A 25,020-nucleotide genomic window follows, 5' to 3' on the forward strand; every position below is an offset into this window, starting at 1 on the left:
CAGAACTGAGATGCACCTGTTCTGGAGGGCCCCTGGGAGTCCCCTAAGCTTGTGTGCCTTTTGTTAAACAAATCAAGGAAGCAATCTCTTTTACAGGTAGGAGAGATTGTGTATAAGGGTGTACACATCAGTGCCAGATGAACTGCAATCATTCTGAAACAAGTCCTCATGGTTCTGTAGAAAAAAGCTTATTCTAACTGAAAAAGATTTATAGTCTCTAAAGGGTATACAACTTTACTGAATTGCCATGTTTCAGAAAATGCATGTGTAACAGTAATTGATATAAACAAAAAGCATATTCAATTAGTTTCCATAAGAAATACCGGAGATGTGTTCTTATGGGAAAAATTATTTTGACTCAGTAAGAATCACACTTAAAGCAGCAAATCATTTGAAATCACACTTAAATTTCAGGCAACATAAGTACTGATTGTGAAGCGCTGTGTCCCTCAGGTGGATCTTTTAGCAGGGAATTTACACTTTGGTTGGAAAAGACAAGATAATGAGTGTGTATATTTTTAATCTTCAGAATCTTTGACTTAACTGTTTTCGTAACAGTCCTTTTGGATCTTATAACCCAAGGAATCATTTATATTCGTACTTAGATGCTTAGTTTACGGTCCCAGGCTTCTCAATGGTGGAGTATCTGAAACCATTTTAGGAGTTGAAATCCCATATTTGTGTACTTTAAATGTCACCCCCTAATGAGTGAGAGGGTGGCAAGGGACACAGGTGCCTCTGCAGGTGACAGACGGAAGTGAAACAGGAGTGGTCTGATGTGAGGAAGGCCTTATGTCAGAATGAGGATATCCCTGGAGGTATTGTTTGTTCTTTAGATCACTTCATATCAGAACATAAAGAAATGAGAAAAGGAGGGAGGAGAGATATATTCCAAGTAGGATAAGGTGAGAGCAAATGTGAAATACCACCACCAGCAGGGGCTCTGAGGTTCCAGAAACCAAAAGGTATCATAAAGATAATGGTTAGCACACATACCACTCACTTCCTTAGCACACGTTCTTGAGAGATGCATCTGAAAAGGTGGTGGAAGGGATGCCTTTGGGCTAAACCTAAGGTGTTATAAAAAAAGAAGAAAAAGTAAGTTAAAATCTAATAGTGAAGCCTATGTCAAGTTTTAAACACCACTTTTCATTTAAAGTCTCTGCAGCACTGAACAGCAAAACAAGTCAGAATATTCCAAAATGAGCAAAAATGAAAATGATACCTGGTATTATTAGCTTTCATGTTTCATATTCACCCAGAGAAAAATGTGTTAAAAGCTAAATTTATTTTTTAAATTTTAATGTAGTCATGTTTATTAGTCTTTTTATTATAGTTTTCACTTTTCTTTTTTTTTATTATGTTCAATTAGCCAACATATAAGCACATCATTAGTTTTTGATGAAGTGTTCAACAATTCATTAGTTGCATTAACACCCAGTGCTCATCATCACATGTGCCCTCCTTAATACAGGGTGATGGGTATTAAACGCTAAATTTAAACTAGAACTTTATAGGTTTTATTTATTTATTCATGAGAGACAGAGAGAGAGAGAGGCAGAGGGAGAAGCAGGCTTCCCACCAAGAAGGAGCCTGATGCAGGACTTGATCCCAGGACTCTGGGATCATAACCCAAGCCGAAGGCAGATGCTTAACCATCTGAGCCACCTGCATGCCCTAAACTGGAACTTTAAAAGAACTTGGAAGTTAGATTTACTATTAATCACCTTTAAGGGACTAGCCATATAAATTAAAAAAAAAAAAAAAAAAAAAAAAAAAAATCATGCAGAGAGTAAGTACTTGAACATAAAGAATATTTTAGAATATAACTAAAAAATGAAGGACTTCTATCACCATGAATTTAAATGAGTTACAAAATTACATTTATAATCTTTGAACAGAACTAAAATGATACAGAGCATAGAAACACTCAATTTACAATTATAAATTGTAAATTACATACAATTTACATTGTATCTGAGCATATAAAAAAAGTGGCATTCCAAACCACAGAGGGGATTGCTCAAATAACAAGGAGAAAAGAAGAAACATAGATTCCCCATATCTCACACCTTACTCAAATAATAATTTTTATATAAATTATATTGGATATATGTAGGAAGATTTCTCCAAATAGGAGGACAAAGAACCCCCCACACACACACCATTTCTGTTCATATCAGTCTCCCTCACTAGACTCCAAGTATCTTAATGACCTGTTCCCAGTGCCTAGGATACTGCTTGGTATAAGCAAGGGAGAGTGAATGTTGAAGGGTGAATAAGATGATTGAATGAATCAATGACTGCATCTTGCCCATCAGTGGGTATGGGGCCAGAGTGGGTGACAATGACACAGTACATATATTTTCCAATTTTGGGACGGCATGGAATACTCTAAAAATTAGCTAAATTCTTTGGAATGAAGCACATCTCATAATATTTTAATTCTATAATAAACTATTAAATGTTAGACTACCAATACAACTTATTTAATATATGATGCAACGATAAGAGCTTCATATTTATGTATTAACGCATCTGGGTCATAATAGAAGATGTCAAAACATATCCAACTCCTATTTATGCAGAAATGGTAGGGAGACAGCCCTCTTTTCACTTGCACCAGAGCCATAAAAATGTAAACTGGAACCCTCCCCTGCTCTGAGTCTGCTTTGAGGGTTCTAGTAGCAGGCAAAGGACTGTGAGCAAGAGGAGGGCACAGAGAGATTATGGCAAGGACAGATATGGATGAGGAATGGGTAGATGCGATGGATGGGAAAGAAAACAGTTAACATAGCAAAAGAAAGCTTTCAAGGGAAACTGCAGGGACACATGAAAAACAAACATAATAAGATGAAAGAGATCCAATCAATTCTATAACAGTAAGTATAAAACATTTACTATTTTTTTCTTAAAAGACAAATAGTGGGGCGACTAGGTGACTCAGTCAGGTGGGCGTCTGACTCTTGACTTTGGCTCAGGTCATGATCTCAGGGTCATGAGACTGAGCCCCGAGGTTGGGCTCTGCACTGGGCATAGAGCCTGCTTTGGATTCTCTCTTTCCCTCTCCCCGCCACCCGACTTGTTCTCTCTTAAAAAAAATAAAAATAAAAATAAAAAGGACAAATATTTAGACTGGCCCCCCCCAAAATCCTCCATCAAATCTAAACATATGCCATTCATTAAAGACACATTCTTAACCTACAAACACTTACTTAAGGACCTACTATGCGCACGCATGGGGAGACAGTAATGATCTGTGATTAGGAAGAGAAACACACCCCTATCTCATGGACTATACATATAGTTGAGAAAACTGTGGTAAGCAGCTATGACATGGCCCCCAGTGATTCTTGCCTTGGTATCTACAGCCTTGGTATCTACAGCCTATTTATAAAAGCTTGGAGCACCACCCCAGTACTCGCCTTGAGTCACTTGCTTCCAACACAGCATATGTCAAGGTTGAGGGTATTACAAATGATTATGTCACAAAAGATTCTAATTTTCCCCCTGTTAGCACAAATGGACATATTGGGGACATATTGGGAAACAAATTGAAGATGGTCTTTGGCCAACAGCAGGGAACTTGGGCACTGAGGAAAACCTGAAAGGAAATGATTATGCCAACAACAATGTGCATCAGCCCAGAGGCAGATCCTTGCTTAACTCATTGCAGCCACAGCCAGTACCTTTGCTGCAGCCTCGTAAGAGACTGAGGCAGACGACCCAGCTAAGCAGTGTCAGATACCTGACCCACAGAAACTAGGAGATAATATGCATTATAAGCTACTAAATCTATATAATCTCTTACATGAAAATAGATAATAATGCACTGACAAAAATCTATTTATAAAAGCAAAATCTACTAAGTGCTATGATAGCGGCAATAGGTATAATGAAAGCACAGGATAGAAGCAAGAACCCCTATCAGGAGTAGAGAGAGGAAGAAGTAGAGAGTAAAGGTTATTAACACATTACAGAGTTATAATAATCTGAATAACTTGGCACAGCAAAAGAATAAACAGGTAATTAATGATTCTGAATTGGAAAGCCCAGAAACTGAGTTATATATTTATAATAAATTATTATTGGTAAAGACAGTATTTGAAACCAGTGTGGAAAGAAAAGATTATTTACTGATTGGTATTAGGACATCTGGCTAATAACACTGCAAAATCTCATGTTATACAAAACCACATAAATTCGGGATTAAGGACTTAATGAAAGCATAACATCCTAAAAGAACACAGAAGACCTGTTACATAATAGTGGGGTAAAAATGCTTTTCTAAGCATAACACCTAAAGACAGAGCCACAAGGGAACAGATTAATAGATGTAACTATGCAAAATTTTAAAGTTTTTGTATAATGGAAATACCAAAATTAAATAAACTGAGGAAACATTACCAATATATTACAAAAAATCAACATCCTTAATTTATAAATTATTTTTACAAATGAGAAAAGAAAAAAAACAGGAGAGTTGTGCAAAGGGCAAAGACAAGTAATTCACAAAAGATCTACAAATGGTTGAGTAAACATTTAAGAAAATTATAACCTCCTTAAGAATCCAAGTCAAAGAAATCGACATTAAAACACAGCTACAAGGGGCGCCTGGGTGGCTCAGTGGGTTAAGCCGCTGCCTTCGGCTCAGGTCATGATCTCAGGGTCCTGGGATTGAGTCCCACATCGGGCTCTCTGCTCAGCAGGGAGCCTGCTTCCTTCTCTCTCTCTCTCTGCCTGCCTCTCAGTGTACTTGTAATTTCTCTCTGTCAAATAAATAAATAAAATCTTTAAAAAAAAAAAACACAGCTACATTTTTTTCACCTTTTAGAGTATCAACTAAAAAAGTGATGCCTAGGGGCACCTGGGTGGCTCAGTGGGTTAAGCCTCTGCCTTCAGCTCAGGTCATGATCCCAGAGTCCTGGGATCAAGCCCCGCATCAGGCTCTCTGCTCAGCAGGGAGCCTGCTTCCCCTCTCTCTCTCTCTCTCTCTGCCTGCCTCTCTGCCTACTTGTGATTCTCTCTCTCTCTCCCTGTCAAATAAATAAATAAAATCTTAAGAAAAAAAAAGTGATGCCTAGTGTTGGCAGGGGTATAAAGAAACAATAACATTGTATACTTCTAGAACATAATTGGTATAAACTGTGTGGAGCACAAATTAGTAATAGCCTTAGTATGTATACTCTTTTACCCAATTTTATCAATTTATTCTAAGGAACTAGTTATGAATATATGCAAGTTCTGTTCTACAGAAATGTTCATCATAGAATTGGTTACAATAATGGAAATCATTTACATTCAACAATAGATGGTTGGGCAATGGACTTCCCTGACAACATGAAAAATGATAATGTAAGGGCACCGGGCTGGCTCAGTCAGAAGAGTATGCGACTCTTGATCTCCGGGTCATGAGTTAGAGCCCCACATTGGGTGGAGAGATTACTTAAAACAAACAAATTTTTAAAAATTGATAATGTAGAAGTATTCTTAATCATGTGGGTTAAAAATATATTACCTTTAAAACAGTTTATAAAATAGTAATACATAGTTTGATTCCACTTGTATTTTTTAAAGGTTTTATTTATTTATTTGATAGCGAGAGAGATCACAAGTAGGCAGAGAGGCGGCAGAGAGAGAAAGGGAAGCAGGCTCTCTGCTGAGCAGAGAGCCTGATGCAGGGCTTGATCCCAGGACCCTGAGATCATGACCTGAGCCAAAGGCAGAGGCTTAACCCACTGAGCCACCCAGGCACCCCTCCACTTGTATTTTTAAAAACTTACATACACATAAATATTAAATATATATATTTAAGCATATGTAAGTTTTTATATATTAAATATATATATCTAATATATAAATATATAATTTATATATAAATATTATATATAAATATATAAATAATATATAAACATATATATAAACATATATTATTTATATATAAATATATAAAATATAAATATATATTATAAATTAATATATTAAATATATATTTAATATTTATGTGTATATATGTGTGTGTGTGTGTGTGTGTGTGTGTGTGTGTGTATTTAATATTTACGTATCATTTGGGACAGAGAGTGAGCAGAGGGAGGAGCAGAGAGGGAGAGAGAATCTCAAGCTGACTCTAAATGAGCACAGAGCCTGATGCTATCTCATGACTACAAGATCACAACCTGAGCCAAAACCAAGAATTAGAAGCTTAACCAACCAGTTGCACTTAAAATAGATAGATATATTCTTTAAAGATTTACTTATTTGAGAGAGAGAGTGAGCGAGAGTGTGTGGAGGGAGGGGCAGAGGGAAAAGGCAAGAGAGAATCCTCAAGCAGACTCCACACTAAGTGCAGATCCCTACGCAGGGCTCCATCCCAGGACCCTGAGATCATGACCTGAGCCAAAATCAAGAATCAGATGCTTAATCAACTGAATTATCCAAGTGCCTCCAAAAGACAGATATTTTTTAATGGTTACATTTATGTTTGGATTAGAGGCAATTTTTAAATTTCTTTCACTTCCTTATACTTTGCAAATTTTCTATACCATATATATAATACTTTTACAATCAGAACAAAGCAATAAATGTTTTTTAGAACATGCTTCCTACAAATATTTTGGATGTACTAAACTCACAACTACTTTAAACATGCAAAGACTCAGAAACCAACACTAAATATATATTCATTTAGCTTAATATTTGAAGGATGCCTTTTTGATCATGGTGTCTGTTGGCTAATGCCAGACAGCCATTTATTCCTATCCAAAGTCCATGATTTTTATACACAGAGCAATTTGTTCTCTCTTTCTAATAGGCCTAATGGGAACCTCAACCTTCAGCTCTGTATTTATCTATGTTTTATGGATAAATATATTAAATATCTAGTTTAGTAATCTTATCACTTAATAAAAATACAATGGTCATGAATTACATTATTTTAAAGATTAATATTTCCTTCCCTCATATAAATCAGAGAAATCACAAATCAATCATATATCCTTATTCCCAATTCCTCTCTCTGTTTTACTGGTGACACATAATAAACTTAGCTTGAATACCTACAGTATTAGAAAATACCCATCATGTTGTCTTTCTAGAACCTTCCAGTTTGTTAACTGGCAGGCATGAGTTCTTAACCAGAGATTTTGAGAAAGGGCTTCTGGGATTCAAGAATCTCTTGAATTAATATACAAAGATGTATGTATATGTTTTTTTTTAATTTTTATTATTATCATTTATTTTTCTGGAAAGATCATTTAGATCTTTTATCAGCTTCACAGAAGATTTGGTGAGCCCTCAATATTAAGTTAATAATGGTTTTAACTATGTAATATTTCTCTTAAATAAATAAATAAATAAATCTTTAAAAAGACCTGGTATTCCCCTATAGATGATGTGTCATTTCTCTCTGGCTGTTTTCAAGATTTTTTCTTTGTCTTTAGTTTTTAGAAGTTTAATTACGATGTGCCTTCATGTGAGTTTCTATGGATTCATCCTGTTTAGGACTCTCTGAACTCTTCAATCTGTAGGTTTACGTCCTTAGCCAAATTTGAGAGGTTTTGAGCCATTATGCTGTCAAATATTCTTTCAGCCCCACTTTTTCCTCCTCTTCTGAGTCTCTCCTGAGATAATACAAATGTTAGACTTTTTCTTATTCTCCCCATAGGTCCCTAAGGGTCTTCTGGGTGTTTTATTTCCATAAGGCCCTCAGGCTTTGCTAAGTGGTTCTTTTTTTTTTTTTCTTCTCTAATTTGTTTGTTTTACTTTTTTGAAGGAAGTCTATTTACTCTGCTGTTCTTAGTGGGTCATTTCTATCGCTCTATCTTCAAGTTCACTGATTCTCTCCTCTGTCATACTCATTCTGTTATTGAGCTTACCCAGTGAATTCTATATTCTGGTATTCCATTTTTTAGTACTATAGCTTCCTATTTTGGTTCTTTTTTATATGTTCTATTTCTTTGGTGAATTTCCAATTTTTCCACTTTTTTCAAATTATTTGCAATTGTTCATTGAAGCGTTTTTAGGAGAGCTACTTTAAAATTTTTGACAGATAATTATATATATATATATCTATGTTTTTATCATGTTATGTTAGTCATCATACAGTATATCAGTACATATGGTTCTTATTTAAGATTTTATTTATTTATTTGACAGACAGAGATCACAAGTAGGCAGAGGGGCAGGCAGAGAGAGAGAGAGAGGAGGAAGCAAGCTCCCTGCTGAGCAGAGAGCCCGATGCAAGGCTTGATCCCAGGACCCTGGGAGGTCCTGGGATCATGACCTGAGCTGAAGGCAGAGGCTTTAACCCACTGAGCCACCCAGGTGCCCCAAGTACATACAGTTTTTGATGTAGTGTTCCATGATTCATTTTTTGCATATAACACCCAGGGGTCATTACAACACGTGCCTTCCTTAATACCCATCACCAGACTAACCCATTCCCCTACCCCTCTCCCCTCTGAAACCTTCAGATATTTTCCCAGAGTTCACAGACTCTCATGGTTCATCTCCTCCTCTGATTTCCCCCCCTTCAGTTCTCTCTTCCTTCTCCTAATGTCCTCCATGCTATTTCTTATGTTCCATATATAAGTGAAACTGTATAATTGTCTTTCTTTGCTTGACTTATTTCACTTAGCATAATTCCCTCCAGTTCCATCCATGTTGATGTAAATGGTGGGTATTCATCCTTTCTGATGGCTGAATTTTTGTCAGATAATTTCAACATCTGATTCATCTTGGTGTTGGCATCTGTCAGTTGTCTTTTCTCATTCAAGTTGTCATTATCCTGGTTCTTAGTATAACAAATGATTTTTTTATTCTTTCCTGGACAATGGGACATATGTTGGGAGACTGAATTCTATTTGAAAGTCACATGTTAGCAGGTAGTTACCCTGCTTAGGTTTAGCACATAGCTCCTGGCCCACTTTTATATGCTGTAGTTCCAATGATAAGTCATTTTTCATTGCCCTTATGGTACATTTATTTGTTGCTGTTGGGGCTCCTTCTTGATCTCTGCAGGTGCTGCCCATAGGAGCAGAATGCACCTCCCTGGGCCTAATGCTGCCAGGTGGAAGGGTGAGAACACAGTAGGCTGTAGGTCAGAAAGCACCATCTTGGGCCTGCTCTTTGGGCTGCTTAGTGCTGGCACAGCCTCTGTTCAATCACTGCAGGTGCTACGTGGAGGAATGGAAGGCATTCATCTAGGTTGCCCATTGTCACTAAGAGGCAGGTAGGAGACACCAGACCTAGAGAATGCTCCCCTGTGCCCACAGTCCAGAATGTCTAAGTTTTGATGTCATTTTATAGATTCAATTCAAAATGGATCTTGAAATTTAGGCATACAACTAGAGGAGCAATGGTACCTCAGTCACATATTAGACCCAACTAGTGCTTTGGGTCAAGATCCAAGTTTTAACGATGTTTTCCCAGACCTTATCAAAATTATAATAACTAGCCATAACTAGCATTAAACATATACTATTATGAAAAAATTTACCTAGCTTATTAAAAATAACAAATTCCTTCTAAATATTCTAATATGGGGGACAGTGCTGGGATTTTTGAACACTGATTTAGAAGGATATGATACAACAAAATTTATTTTATAAAGACACAAAAAGAATGAAAGAATGTGATAATGATTCATCTATGTGAGGAGTTGGTAAACTTTTTCTGTAAAGGGTCCACTAGTATACATTTCAGATTTTGCAGGATATACTATCTCTGTACAACTACTCAGCTCTGTGGTTGTGCAAAAGCAACCACAGACAATATATAAACAAAAGGATATGGCTTTGTTTCAGTAAAACTTTATTTACAAAAAAACAGGCAATGGGACAGATTTGGCCCATAGGTCGTGGTTTGCTGACCTGAATTACCTTACAAAGCCATAAGATTTAGAGCCAGAAAGGAACTTTGAGATCACCTAGAACTTTGAGATCATTTAACATTTTCATTAAATGAATGAGGAAACGACAGCCCAAAAGATGAAGTAATTTCACTTATTCACCTGGCTAATAAATGGTAGCACCCAAACTAAGACTTTAAGCTTGTCCTTATTCTGTCCAATATTCTGATGTATGGATGTATGATGCTACTGTATAATTATACTATATATATATATATATATATATATGTACTGTATATATAAATATGACTATTAGAGCACAATGGAATGTATAAACCAATATGATTTTATTAAAAATTTATAAAAGGAATTATAAGAAATATTTTCAGAAAAAATTGTAAGTTATGCTGAAATAGCATCTTAGAATAACTTGTGAGAGCTTTGCTGTTTTTTCCTGTGAGAGCTTTCAACATGAATTTTATAAGGAGAGATTACCAAAAATGCAGAGAAAATATAAAATGAAGATATTCAGACAATGACATTTAGATAGCAGGAAAAGTGGATTTGTAGTAATGATACATTTCCCTCCTACATGTGAACTTACATTAGATAAACCAGAAAGTATTTCCTTCTTGACCTAAACACACATTTTTAACATTAATTATCCTATGTTCTCCAAACTTCTCCTTTTAGCCAGATAAAGCCCCAAATACCTGTTGTTTGTAGGTATGGTCACATGCCTCTGCCCTGGAACGTCTTTGAATACATCGCTTCCGATAGTTGTGTGTAATGTGTAAGGCGGCATTTCAGCATCAGACTTAATTCCAAGAGAGTTTCCTTTGTCTCTTAACAGTGTTGGATTAGGTTTTTTGCTGATAGAAAAATCTGAAGAAATTCCTGGTTGTCTGAGGGTTGCTTTTGGTTTCCCTATGAAGTTAGGCATATATAATAAAATCAATTAGCTTCCCCAGAACCTAGTTTCACTATCCCACTCCCCTGTCCAGATGTTTTCTGTGGGTCTCTATTCTTAGAACAATGTGTAAGAACACAAGGAAGTTGTCACTACAGGGTTTGTCAGTAGGGGAAGAACAGATTGGTATTTAGCTGATGAGAGTCTTTAAAATGTGGCTTCATCTGCTAAACTAGTCAGTACCATCCCTCTACTCACCAATCAATCCTTCCATGACAGCCACTTTACGCTGCTACAAATGCAGCATACTCAGTCTCCCTGTCTCTTCTTCATCTATTTAAATTCTTCCCATCGCCCAAGGTCTGGGTCAAGTCCCCCTTCACCATGAAGTCCTCCACTGCCATTCTCACCACAATTGCTCCCTCGTTGAAAATGCTCACTGTGGCATTTAAGCATCTACTCTTGTATATTATCTTTGAGCTACATCTTGATAATTTAGTTTTAGAATGATTATAAGCTCTTTGAGACAAGTGTCCAGTAAACACTGGCTGAGTTTCCTACAACACCTTTGTGTATTATGTAACTCGTGATTTTTTTCCTGAAAATAGAGGATTTTAGTATAAAAGTATAAAGACATGGTTTTTGTATAAAGACATGATTTGCTAAATAAGTCACAAATCCTAGATACTTGATTTATCCAGCATTCTAGATTAGGCTTTCCCCTAAGTAACTTAAAAGAATAAAGCAATACTTTACCATAATAAAGCTTAATTAAAATCTACTCTTGAGTTAGTTCACACTGTGTGGTAACTTAGTAGGTCATGCCCATCATCTGGTGATGGAAGTCAATTTCAAATGGAAATATCAGCTTTACGATTTCCCCCTTGACATGTGAATGTTAACAAATATAGGTGTTTATCATGAATACAAGCAATGCTTCCGTAATTCCCGATGATAATGTATTCATAGACAGGCTTAAAATTTCAGCATATGAGAAGAACGTACCTTCTAGAAAAAATGGCATGGTTTTCTTTACTCTCATCTGACAGTTAACTTGCCGCCCAGTTTTCCTTTTAGAACTCCTCTGACGGGCCACAAGCTGAGCAATTCTCGCAGTTTCTGTGCAGGCCATGGCATAGCAGGTAATCTGTTCATGAGCGGCAAGGGGAAAGGAGAAATATTTCTCAGATTCACTGGTGCCTACAGGCTCATTTTTGAAAGTGGATCTTAGTGAGTTTACATATCCCAAATCAGACTATATGCAAATGTTTAAGTCTCTCTCCTTGATACTGTGAGAGCAAAATTACATATTCTACAAGAGAAACCAAGAATAGTCCAGCATATTGAATAATCCCTCCTCAAATTGAAAATTGTACTTATTCCTTAAATAGCTACTCATTAAGCATCTACAATGTGCTAGGTACTATGGGATTAACAAATGAACCAGAAGAAACCTGTGTCACACATAGTATCTCATATAATCCTTGAGATATATTTTATTCCCATTTATATATGGGTAAGGGAGGCTCAGGAAAGTTAAGCAAACTTCCTGTCACACAGCTAGGCTATCTCTCTGAATGCAAAGTATGGACTCATAACTGCTACTGGTATTACCTCTCAAAGACCACCCAACCCTAATCTTGTCACTGAAGTGGATTAACCAGGTGACTTGGGATAAATCAGTTTCCCTCCCACATCTTAGTGTTCTCAGCTGTAAAGCGGGAGTGGGCTTAGATCTGGGGTTTTCAAGCTGCTCGATGGCAGCTCCAGGGCCTCACAATGGCAGAGGGGTGGTGAGGGCAAGGCAGGCCAAGCAGAGGCCCTGGACCCTGTGGCACCTGCTTAAAACACGGCAGCTCAGCTTTTAACTTTTGAAAAAACTGGTGTGACATACAGGAGATTTTTATTTTTATTTTTCCAAGTATGTAGGTCTCTAAAGCCCCACCTAGTGTTAAAAAGCCTCTGATTCTAAGTTGAGAGCAGGAACAGGAAAGCAATGAGGCTTTATATAAGCCAAGATATACTCCTATTCTTTGGCCCAGTATTTCTATTACTGAAAATACATTACAAGAAATGACTGAAGAAAAATGTACATACCCAAATATGCACAATAGGGGTTATTTTAATAATCAAAACTTGGAACCATTAAAAATGTTCATAATAGGAGAGCAGGGTTCAGTGAATTACAGCATAGTAGCCATATGAGGCATTATAAACTTATTAACTCATGCAGACATTTAATCATTCACACATTCAAACATATACTTACTAAGCACCAACTATTAGAGGTGAAAAAAAAAACAATCATTCATCCTCAAGAAACTTACAAAGGAAAAAGACACAAAGAGACTAAATAAAAAACATTGTGTCAAGTGCTATCTTGGGTATATTACAAAGTGCCAAGTAGACAGAGGGGAGGGCTTAGCACTGTCTGGCAGAATCAGGGATGTTGAAACAAGTTTTATTATTACTATAAGAGTTAACTAATTTATACATCCTCCTTATAAAAATTACTACAGGTCAGGTGAGGCTTCCCTTTGATCACTCTCTCAATCCTAGTCACCTTTTCCCTCCTCCACCACCTTCCCTATGCCACCAAACAGAACAACTATTACAAGTTTTGGGGAGAAATAGCCCAGATTTGTTGTATCTATCTACATATGCAGAAGTGCACCCAGAAGAATGTGCTGTTTGGGGAGGTGGGTGATTTTTGTCTTTTGGACAATGGTTGTCTATATCTTTCATACTGTGTATTGGGCAGATACAAAGAGGTGAAACTGTTGGGTCACAGGGTATGTGCAATAAAACATTTCATTACTACCCCAAATTGTTATGTTATACATAAAATGTTCTTCTGGAGAAACTAAAAAAACTAAATCATATGAGCATAACGGTGTGAAAGACAGAACAGCCTAGAGAACAAAGGGATTCAAGACAAGGAGAATGGTGGGACTAGCCCTGTAATAATCAAAGTGCTGAATACTCTGCTAGGGATTGAACTAGGGTCCAGATAATAGGAACAGATAGGAAGGAGGTCAAACCATGAGAATTTAAAGGTGTTTATTAGCTTTGGTAACCAGGAGGTCATTACCACCTGGGCTAAAACAGTTGTAGCAAGTTTGTAATGCATGCAGTGTGAGACCCGGAAGTTAGGTCTCCAGTAGACTTATTTTGCTTGAATGTTGAAGACTGGGTAAACTTTAACTTTAAAATGTTTGATTTAACATGAATAGGGTCTACTTTTACAATGAAAAGAATTTGAGGGATCAAGTAAAAGACCTAAGAAGTCTAGGCTGTGCTTTGGATGCTGTTCTAACACTACCAACTTCAAACCACTTAGCTAGTACTTTTCCACTTTCACTTCTTGCCTAGTTAGGAGATCAGAAGTGCCAGGTAGGTAATCAAGATTGGTTTGACTCTTGTGACATGCACAATTACCTTCTTACCTCTCCAGATCTACTAGTCTCTATCCTCACAACTGCTGGCACACTTCTCAGATAGGCTTCTAGTGTAGGGTAACCTAACTGCTTAAAGGGGATCCAGTCTCCAGTCAAGGATCTGTACTCTCCTTGGAGCCGGGGTAATGCTATTCCGTTCTTATGAGACTGTAGGACAGCTCGTAGCATTTTTGAAACCAGATCTGCTTCCAGCATCTTCACCTATAAGAACACAATAGAAGGTTACTATAATAGGATTCATTAGTTTGTGGATTCAAATAGATTTTCAGAGTGTACATGTGTTAGATTATCCCACCAACTATTACTGACTATTTTCTGTGCTATTACAGTAGAGAAATAACCGCTATGGTGGAGAAAAGCACAGAATATTATGAGAACACAGGGAAGTCAGAAGGGCAAAAAGACTAGTCTGCAGAGGGAAGACAACCGGGAATTTTTCCCAGATAAGGAGAGGCCTGAATGGAATTCTGAAGGACATGAAGGAATTAGCCAGGCAAGGAGGAAAAGGATGTGTGGGGTCAGGATGGGGAGAGGTATCAGCCTCTAAAGGGAACAGGAAGTTCAAAAGGCACAGAGGTCAAAGAGAAGTACATGGTTGATTCTGAGGAATTCCAGGCAGTTACGTGGCTGAACATGATTGAACAAAGACTCTAAAATTATAAGCTGAGGACTGAAAGATGGGGGTAGGAGAGGTAGAAAGAGGCAGACCCAGATGAGACTCCTATATTATGTTAACATGTGCATTTCAGCAAATATAATGTGGAGACTTGGGGATATTTTAAAAAGGGGAATAAAGTGTTAAGTTCTGCACTTTAGAAAAGGTAACTACTCAGTAGTGGAGAAGATAAATGCAAGGGAGAAAAATTAATGAGCTGTAAAGATACTTGGAAATGTGGAGGACTTTTTAACAGGGCCCTGCAAATAAACAAAAAATCAATTTGAGAGGTAATTAGGAGGTAGAAGCAACAGAAATTGATTAACTGGTTTGGACAATGAGGGAAGTTACCAAGTTTCTAGCTTAGAAACATGGTGGGTAGTAATGACCCACACTGGATGAGGTAGAACAGGTTTGTGAAAAAGGAAGAGAATGAATCCCTTTGGGACATATGGAGACTGGGGTCCTTGTAGGTCAGCCACACAGATATATTCACTAGGAATTCAGGTTAGAGATCTGAAGTGGGTTTAGAGTTGTTGGCCTTCAAAATATATGTGGTATTTGGTATCCAGGGAGTAAAAATTAAGGTTAAGGATGGACCTCTACGGAAGGCTGTCATTAAAGCATGGGCAACGAAAGAAGAACCTATAAAAGGCTGAAAAAAAGTGACCAGAGAGATATAAGTAGAAAAGGCAGAGCTGGTGTCATATAAACAAAAAGAGGAAAGAATTAGAAAGTATCATACCTAGCAAAGAGGTCAAGCAAGAGAAAAAAAGAATTTTGGTACCTAGGAAATCTGTGGGGACCCTGGCTAAGGATTTTCATTGGTCATTAATTGGCATTTTTCAAGATTAACCACTCATACTCTCTTTGGACTAATAGTAAATGGAATGGTGATACACCGACAGAATGACATTCAGGAAGCCAAGAAAAGTGGACTTAGCAAGGCAAGCCATGGAAAACTTGTTAAAAAATTCTTCAACAGTGCTACACAACAGAACTTTCTGTGCTGATGGAAATATTTTGTATCTGTGCTGTCCAATACATATGGTGACTGAGCACTTGAAGTGTGGCCAGCACGGCTGAGGAAATGAATTTTTAATTTAACTGGAATTAAATATGTCTAGTGGGTACTATATTAGACAGTACAGAATTCTTGACAGTCTTATTCTTTCTCTGGTTTAGATAACAAAAAGGAGGAATAGCATACAATGCTAGCAATTCCCTCATTTGTCCATTTTGAAAAGGAGATAAGATAGCAGCTTATTTGTGAGTGCTCTTAATGACAAATATAATACTCCAGTGACAGCAAGGTTTATATGGCAAATAACCTAAATACTCATTATATACTTCCCTTTGCGAAGCATTAGCTCTCTTCAAACTGTCACCACCAGCACCAACATTTAATTAATACTATGTGTATATACACAACGTGTAGTATGCTACTATTTGAAAGGGGAATGTGATAAAGACATATATTATAAACCTTATGGCAACAACTAAAAATTTTTTAAGGAAGCATAATTAATAAGCCAGTAGTAAAGATAAAACAGAATAAAAAATTCAATTAAAAAACAATGAGATGTACACCTTAAACTATATAACACCATATGTTAAGTACATTGGAATTTTTTTAAAAAAAGCAATTAAAAGTAAAAAAAAAAAATGGGGGGCAAAAAAGTGTGGGGTGGGGGTGGAGCCAGAAACAACAACTGCCACAAAGAACAGGTAGCACAAATAGAAAACATCTGGCAAAATGGTAGATTTAAAGCTGGCCACAGCAAAAATTACATCAAATGTAAACACTGAAAATACCTCAATAAAAATTTAGGATTGATGGAGTGGATATAAAAGACTTACCAATACAGTATATATGAGAAGTTATTTTAAATAGATATACAACATAGGTTCAAAGTAAAAAGACAGAAAAAGATATGCCATATTAATTAATACCAGAACAAGGAATATCACATTACATAATTAAGGAGTTAATTCATCAGGAAGCTATTACAATCCTAAACATGAGTGCATCAAATATCAGTGCTTCGAAACACATGAAGCAGAAACCAATGGAGGTGTAAGAATATCTTCACAATTATTAGAAAAATTCAAAACTTCTTTCTCAGTAATGTAGAATCAGTAAACAAAAACCACTAAAGATATAGAAGAGCTGATTAACAACATCAATCAAACTGACCTAACTGATATTTATAAAAGACTCTACTCCAATAATAGCAGAATATACATTCTTTTCAAAGACAGAATACACTCTGGGACTTAAGGCAATCCTTGACCAATTTAGAAAAACTGAAATTATACAGAGTATCCTGTGACCAGAAAAAAACTAAATTAGGTATCAATAACAGAAAGATAGGTGGACAATCCCTTTGTATTTGCAAACTTAATGACATGCTTCTTAAAAAAACCAAGGGTCAGAAAGGGAGCCTCCTTCAAAACAAAAACATCAGAAAATATTTTTAAATAAATGAAAACACAATGTTCAAAAATTTGCTGGATGGCATTAAAACAATATTTTAAGGGAATTCTGCAGCATTATATGCTTATGTTAGGAAAGAAGAAAGGTCCCAATTCAGTGATCTAATCTACTACCTTGAAAAAAGAGCAAATTATACTAAAAGTAAAAGGAAGAAAGTAATAAAAATGAGAGCAAAATCAGTACTGAACTGATGAAACACATCAGTAATGAAATAGAAAAGAAAGTTAAGGAAAAAATAATGAAACCAAAACTACTTTTTAAAAAACATCAATAAAACTGATAAACTTCCAGATAGACTAATAAAGAAAAAAAGAGAGAAGATGCGAATTATTATTAATGGGATTAAAGAACAGGCCATCAATACAGGTCATACAGACATTAAAAAGCAAATGTTTTGGGGTGCCTGGGTGGCTCAGTGGGTTAAGCCGCTGCCTTCGGCTCGGGTCATGATCTCAGGGTCCTGGGATCGAGTCCCGCATCGGGCTCTCTGCTCAGCAGGGAGCCTGCTTCCTCCTCTCTCTCTGCCTGCCTCTGCCTACTTGTGATCTCTGTCTGTCAAATAAATAAATAAAATCTTAAAAAAAAAAAAAGCAAATGTTTCTAAACTTATAAACTTATGCCAATAAATTTTGTCAATTAGATAAAATAAATAATTTTAATGAATAAATTCATTAAAAGACACAAATTCCAAAGCTTATTCAAGAAGATATAAATAATCTTAATATCCCTATATCTATTAAGGAAGTTGAATTTGTAGTTAAAAACCTTCACACAAGGAAAACTCAAACCCAGATGGTTTGTCAATTCTACCGAAAACTTCAAGAAAAAAATACTACCACTTTACACAAACTCTTTCAAAAAACATAAGGGAAAGGAATACTTCTAAACTCATTTTATAAGGCCAGCATTATGCTGATACTGAAACCAGAAAAAGGCATTGTAAGAAAAGCACAAACCAACTTCCTTCATTAACATAATTGCAAAAATTCCTAACAAAATATTAACAAACCAAATCCAACAATACGTAAGAAGGATAACACATCATGATCCACTATATGGTTTACTCTAGAAACAAAAGACTGGCCCAACATTCGTAAATCAACCAATGCAACTGCCTGTATCAACACACTAAAGGAGAAAAACCACACAGTAAAATAATAGGTGAAGAAAAGACATCTGACCAAGTTCAAAATCATTTATGATAAAAACTCTCAGAAAATAAGAAGGGGACCGCCTCAACCTGATAAAGAACATCTGTGAAAAATCCATAGCTAACATAATACGTAACAAGAAAAGAACGAATGCTTTCTCCCTAAGATTGGCAACAGGGCAAAAATGTTCACTCTCTTCATTCCTATTCACTATCACACTGGAGATCCTAGCCAGTGCAAAAAGACTGATTTCCAGATTTACTTAAAAGTATATTAATCAATGTAATGTAGGTATTGTCAAAAGGACAGTCATCAATGGAACAGAATACATAACCCAGATATAGACCGACACATATATAGTCAACTGATTTTCTTTTTTCTTTTCTTTTTTTTAAGTCTCCAATCAGTATTTTTTTTTTTTACTGTGTTATGTTAGTCAACTGATTTTCAACAAAGTTACCAAAAGAAATTCAATGGACAAAGTTCAATGAAGAGTTCTGGAACACTATCCATATCCAAAAAATGAACCTTAAACTATATTCAAAATTAAACTAAAATTAAACCTAGACCACTTAGGTCCTACTTGAAAAAACTAAAACTGTAAAATGTTTAGAAAAAAACAAAGGCGTAAATCTTTGCGATCCTGGGTTTAGCAAAGATTTTTTATTTTTAGAATACAGAAGAAAAAACTGACAAATTGGATTTCATCAAAATTTAAAATTTATGCTCTTTTAAATATAAATTTCTGTTGAAAAAAATGAAAAGACAAGCCATGGACTGGAAGGATATATTTTCATAAAACTCCTGGTAAAGGACAGGTAACCAGTGTATGTAAACAACCCTCAAAACTCAATAAGAAAACAAAGAGCCCATTTTAAAACATGCAAATTATTTCAACACATACTGAAGTTTACTAAAGTAGAGATGTAGATGGCCAAAAAACACATTTTTCATTAGGGAAGTGAAAACTAAATCCACAATGAGGCATCACTACCCATCTATTAGAATAAGTTAAACTTTTTAATAAAACCAACAATATGAAGTGTTGATAAGAATGCAGAGCAACTAGAATTCTCATACATGTCTGGTGGGCTTGCAGAACAATATTTTGAAAAGACATGGCTCGACATTTTCTTATGAAGCATGCTTTTATCATACAATCCAAAAAACTTATATGCTGGTCATTACCCAAGAGAAATAATGACATATATTCATATAAAAACCTGTACCTAAATATTTACAGTGGCTTTATTCATAATTACCACCCAATTAGAAACAATCCAAATGTCTATCAGCAGGTGAATGAATCAACTAGCGTTGCATATCCATGCAATTAAGTAGTACTCCGCAATTAAAAGGAACAAATTATTGATACATAGAACTGTATGGATGATTCTCACACTATGCTAAGTGGGAGAAGCCAGACACAAAAGACTATATGCTGTACGATTCTATTTATGTAACATTCTGAAAAAGGCAAAACTATAGGCATAGAAATTAAATCAGAGGCTGCCAAGGGATGGGAGTATAGGGAGGGGACAGACTGTAAAGAAGGCACAGGGCAATTTTGGGAATGACAGAAATATTCTCTCTTGATCATAGAACTATAGGGGCACCTGGGTGTCTCGGTTAAGTGTCTGCCTTCAGCTCAGGTCATGATCCCGGCGTCCTGTGCATCGAGCTCCCTGCTCAGTGGGAAGCCTGCTTCTCCCTCTCCCACCCCTCTGCTTGTGTTCCTTCTCTCTCTGTGTCTCTGTCAAATAAAGAAATAAATAAAATCTTTAAAACAATTCATAGAACTATAGACAAAAGAGGGGGACTTTTATTATATGTAAAGTATATATCAATAAGTCTGAGAAAAAGAAGTTCTTTCAAGTTGTGCCACTTTGCAGGCAGCTCTCACCCTCTCATACACATGCTGTCCTGGCTCCTGGAAGCCACTGATCTGCTTTCTATCAGGATAGATCACTTTTTCCTGGTGTTCTTGAGTTTCATCCATGTTTCCACACTTAACAGCAAAAACTTCTCATACTATGATAAGCAGTATTTCACTGTGTAGGCATGCCAAAATTCATTTATCCATCTGAATGTTGATAGACATTTGGGTTGCTTCCAATTTGGGGGTATTATAAATAAAGCTGCTTTGAATTATATAAATCTTTGGGTAGACATGTTTTTCTTTCTCTTGTGAGAATCCAAGTTCTGAGATTTGGATTTTCTAAAAATTTAATATATGTAATAATTCTAGGAGCAAATTGTTCTCATTCTATAGATGAGAACGCCAAAGCTGAGGGAAGGTAAATCACCAAGACATGATAAGATGTATGGAAGTCACTCATAGGGATGGTTCAGATTCCAAGTCAGTGATACTGACAGGCACTCTAAAGGGTAAAAAGAAAATTCATGGCAGCAAAAGATGACAGCTGTAGTGTCTCAGAACCTCCATTCCCTTGATGTCCAACTACACTTTCCTGAGTGTGTTGGGTAGCAGCTCAGAAAGGATGGTTTTGACACCTATATTTCAAGGTTTCCAGAAGTTAAATCTAACATGTAAATTCTGGCTCTTAAGTAGTAAACTTCCAATATAAGAGACAGACTTTGATTTGTAATGGTTCCTGGCTCAACAGTTAAAGATCACTGAACCTTCACTGCAGTTATTTCTTCAACTAGGAAAAACCATAATGGAGGCTGGCCAAGTTCTAATTTGTAAGAGGAAAAGCCAAAGGATAGCCTACTAACCTCCCAGAGCCAAGCCTCCCCAACTTTTTTACCCCCACCTTTCCTGTCTTTCCTTCAAAACTCTGTATCTCCCACCTGTTCATCTAGAGCTCTTCTGAGTAAAACTGGACTTTGCATCTCTGTATATCTGCAGATGGGCCTGGACTATGAATTATGCACACGTGACATGTAGATATGATGCCAGGTGGTCAGCACACAGGTAGGAATACACCCACTTGCGTGCAAGCAGGGCACCTGGATCCATTTAGACCAGACTGTTTAGTACTGGCTCCTCCCTAGTCAGAAGCACTATAAACTCCTGCTGAGACTATCAGTAGGAAGGATCTATCCTTCACCTTGAGGAGGAGTTTCTACTGCCTCCTCCTCTTCTTTCTGGAAAGAGCATCTGTTCCATTACCACCTCCTCACCATGGTCTACTTTTCTCCAGCTACATTAGTGGGTGGGCAGCAATCACTAATTTGTGGGGTTAAAAAAAATTCTCATAGCATTCTACTCACTAATGGACATCCTGTGACTAAAACATAATAGAGCTCCAGTATGCTGCTGGCTCGAAAGGACAAGTCTAATCCCATCTTAGAAGCTAATCAGAGACGGGTTCTCTAGGCTGCCCTATGTGAAATCCTTCTACTCCTTCCACCCTTGGGAGAGCCACTTCAGACCGCTTTCTCTCAAATGTCCCCTTTACCTTCCCAAGGTCTGCTCTGAAAGAACTGCTGGTAAGGATCTCCCAAACATTAACCATTTGGGGGTATTGCTAACTAGTAGTTGATATATTGATTTTGATTTGATTGTGGGGAGAGACGAGGGATTGTGGAAGGCTGTGCCCATGCCTCCTCTTGCTGGTGTCTCCAAGTTCAATATCACTATGCAAAGAGCACTTATTTTCCTGGGACAAATCCTTTCTCCTGGGGCTCTCACCTCCTTCTCTATAAAATGAAGCAACTGAGTATTAGTGACTCTCAACTCCTTACCACCATCACCACTTGATACATGAAGACAGACAGGCTGACATTCACAATTCCCCCACTCCTGACTGTCTTGTGGTGATCGCTCTAGTCCATGCCGACAGCATCTTTTGCCTGGATTGGGGCAACTGCCTCCTTGCTGGTCTCAGCTTCTACTTCGCTTCCTAGAATCTATTCTCCACACAGGGGCCACACAACTCACTGCCACAGTTTGAGTATTTGCTCAAAGGTTACCTTCTCAGCAAGGCCTTTCCTGGCCACCCTATCCAAAATCCAAACTGTTATGCTGGCTGTCCGGTATTCCCTACACCCCTTCCCTACCTTATTTCCCTCCTTTGCACTTATTACCACCCAGTAGTCCTTATTTAATTGTACCATCTGTTTCCCCAATTTGATTATGAGCTCTGTGAAAGCTGGAATTTGTGGGGGGGTGGCTCAGTGGGTTAAAGTCTTTGCCTTCGGCTCAGGTCATGATCTCAGGGTCCTGGGATCGAGCCCTGCAACAGGGTCTCTGCTCAGCAAGGAGCCTGCCTCCCACGGCACCCCCCCCCACACACTGCCTGCCTCTCTGCTTACTTGTGATCTCTGTCTGTGAAATAAATAAATAAAATCTTTAAAAAAAAATCTAAAAAGCTGGAATTTGTGAGCCTTTGTTCACTACTGAATCCCTAGAGCCCAGCCCAAAACAAGAGCTCAATAAACATTGGATGAATGGGTGAGAAATCGTCCGTCTATCTAATACTCCTTTCTACTTACTAAAACATAGCATAATGCATGTGAGCTATTAAAGGAATCATCTTAAATTTCTTTATTAAAAAACAACTTGCAAATTTTAACGATTGTCATTAACTGACTAAGACACCCAATTATGTCACCAGGCTGTGGTTGAGAATCATTAGGTAGATTATTTCACTGTCCTTTCACTCTGAGCCAGAGTTCTCAATGACCCAGTGTTCCTGTAAGAAGTTCACACATAGGGGCACCTGGATGGCTCAGTGGGTTAAAGCCTCTGCCTCTGGCTCAGGTCATGGTCCCAGAGTCCTAGGATCGAGCCCCATATCAGGCTCTCTGCTCCGCAGGGAGCCAACTTCCTCCTCTGTCTCTGCCTGCCTCTCTGCCTACTTGTGATCTCTGTCTGTCAAATAAATAAATAAAATCTTAAAAAAAAAAAAAAAGAAGTTCACACATACCAATGAGCCAGAGGCACAGCCTGAATACCAGTAAGTGTCTCACACTTGCATGTATTCCCTGGTTTTCAAACACTGTGCCTATTCTGTTGGGATTCACAAAGAAACTGATACTGAATTCACAACAACTTTTAGTAGCTATATCTTTTTGGAGGGAAAGGTGGTCCCTTGGGACTATGAGACTGAAGATCTCAAAGCTGGTGAGAAGCAGTTAAGCACAGTGAAGCCTGGGAGGGAAAATGTGACTACACATCTTGTTCAGATGTAGGTGGTATTCTCATGCTTATCAGTTTCTTCCAGTTGGATCCGTGATTCCTACATTAGTAGTATTACTTTGGGCAGTGACTAAAAAAAAAGTTACAACTAAAATAATTTTTTAAAACAATCATTATTTTCTAATCTATATTGCTTTAAATGCCTTAAATTTGAATTCCTTGATTGTCACGGCATTTTTTTGAAATTTTCTGAAGATGGCAATTACACTCAATAACTTTTATAAAAAGCATACAATACTCTCCTTTAGCTATAAAAAATTAAGTTTATTATCTTGGATGTCATCCATTAGAAGCACAAGAAGAAGTTTATGGGAATTTCAACTCTGGGCCTCAATGGCAAACCTTTAGTCATGCTCTCCCCAAAAATTAAGTTTCAAAGTTTCTCCAAAGTAGCTTCCCAAATTTTTTAAGTTGCTGCTTTGACTTGTCAACTCTCTTTCCCCTTTATTTCTACTCTCTGAAAGTGCTGTGACAAATATTAATTCCGAGTTTAAGAAAACTCAAGTTACTTTTATTTTGAGAATGTTACGCAAGTCCTGATGACCATAAATTAGGCTGGGAGAAATAAGGCTGGCTATCTCTGTTTTAGAACACAGCTTCTCAGGTTAAAATTCTTAAGGGTTTCCTTAATTTCCTTAAGAATTAAAGGTTTCCTTGAGAATTAAGGATATTCCTTAAAAATATTCTTATTCTGAAGACAATATAGAGTCTGCTTGAGCTGACTAAGAATCCTAAACAGCAGAGTAAAGTAGAGGTGGGTCTGGGGAATTACTTAATCAGAGTACTTTTGATCTCAAAAACTAACCAAGGTCAGTTAGCAAAGACATTAGGAAGGAAGAAAATGGCCACAATAGGTCACAACCAATTGCATTTGACTCTCACTTCCTTCATCTTGCTCTTTCTCCTCCTCCTTTCCTTGCCTCTCTTCTGAATGACAAGCATCAACAGTAGAGTTCTATGAGCTTGGAATTCAGTACTTACTTGCATTTCCTGGAAGTGTGGTGTGGATGGGAAACTACCTATGAATATATGTATTAAATGGCTAAGAGCACAATGATAAAAGCATTGGTATATCGGGGAAATGCTTAGTACAGCATTAAATTTGAAATACCAGAATTTTCCCAGATTTTCTTATTTGCCTCATTAACATACTTATGAACTGGGAAGCTTGGTAAGAAAGCGACTGGATCCCCTCCAAAATTTCTCACTTAATTAGTAGACAAAAAGTCACTTACTGCTTTGGCAAAGGCTCAGGGAGCAGAGATTCCATGCTAGACCACAAGCCCACAATGTTCCCACACCCTGCCCAGCTTAGGGAAGCAGCATAGAATGGTG

At 37.2% G+C, this 25,020-nt stretch overlaps 1 protein-coding gene across 4 annotated transcripts in view; it reads right to left on the reverse strand.

Moving 5' to 3' along the window:
• The window catches only part of TDRD7 (tudor domain containing 7), a 75,109-nt gene that overhangs the window by 46,004 nt on the left and 4,085 nt on the right, over nt 1–25,020 (reverse strand). Inside the window, exons 2-5 of one of the 4 annotated variants that reach the window (XM_032306613.1) lie at nt 14,204–14,416; nt 11,763–11,904; nt 10,561–10,774; nt 997–1,070 (exon numbers count right to left, since the gene is read on the reverse strand). In XM_032306613.1, coding sequence (XP_032162504.1) covers nt 997–1,070; nt 10,561–10,774; nt 11,763–11,904; nt 14,204–14,410 — 637 coding nt within the window. In that variant the 5' untranslated portion in view covers nt 14,411–14,416. Of the gene's footprint in view, nt 1–996; nt 1,071–10,560; nt 10,775–11,762; nt 11,905–14,195; nt 14,417–25,020 lie in introns of those variants that run through there. The other 3 variants (XM_032306615.1, XM_032306616.1, XM_032306614.1) reach the window with 3 other exon arrangements.

Source organism: Mustela erminea, chromosome 12 (assembly GCF_009829155.1).
Source record: "Mustela erminea isolate mMusErm1 chromosome 12, mMusErm1.Pri, whole genome shotgun sequence".
Lineage (NCBI taxonomy): Eukaryota > Metazoa > Chordata > Mammalia > Carnivora > Mustelidae > Mustela > Mustela erminea.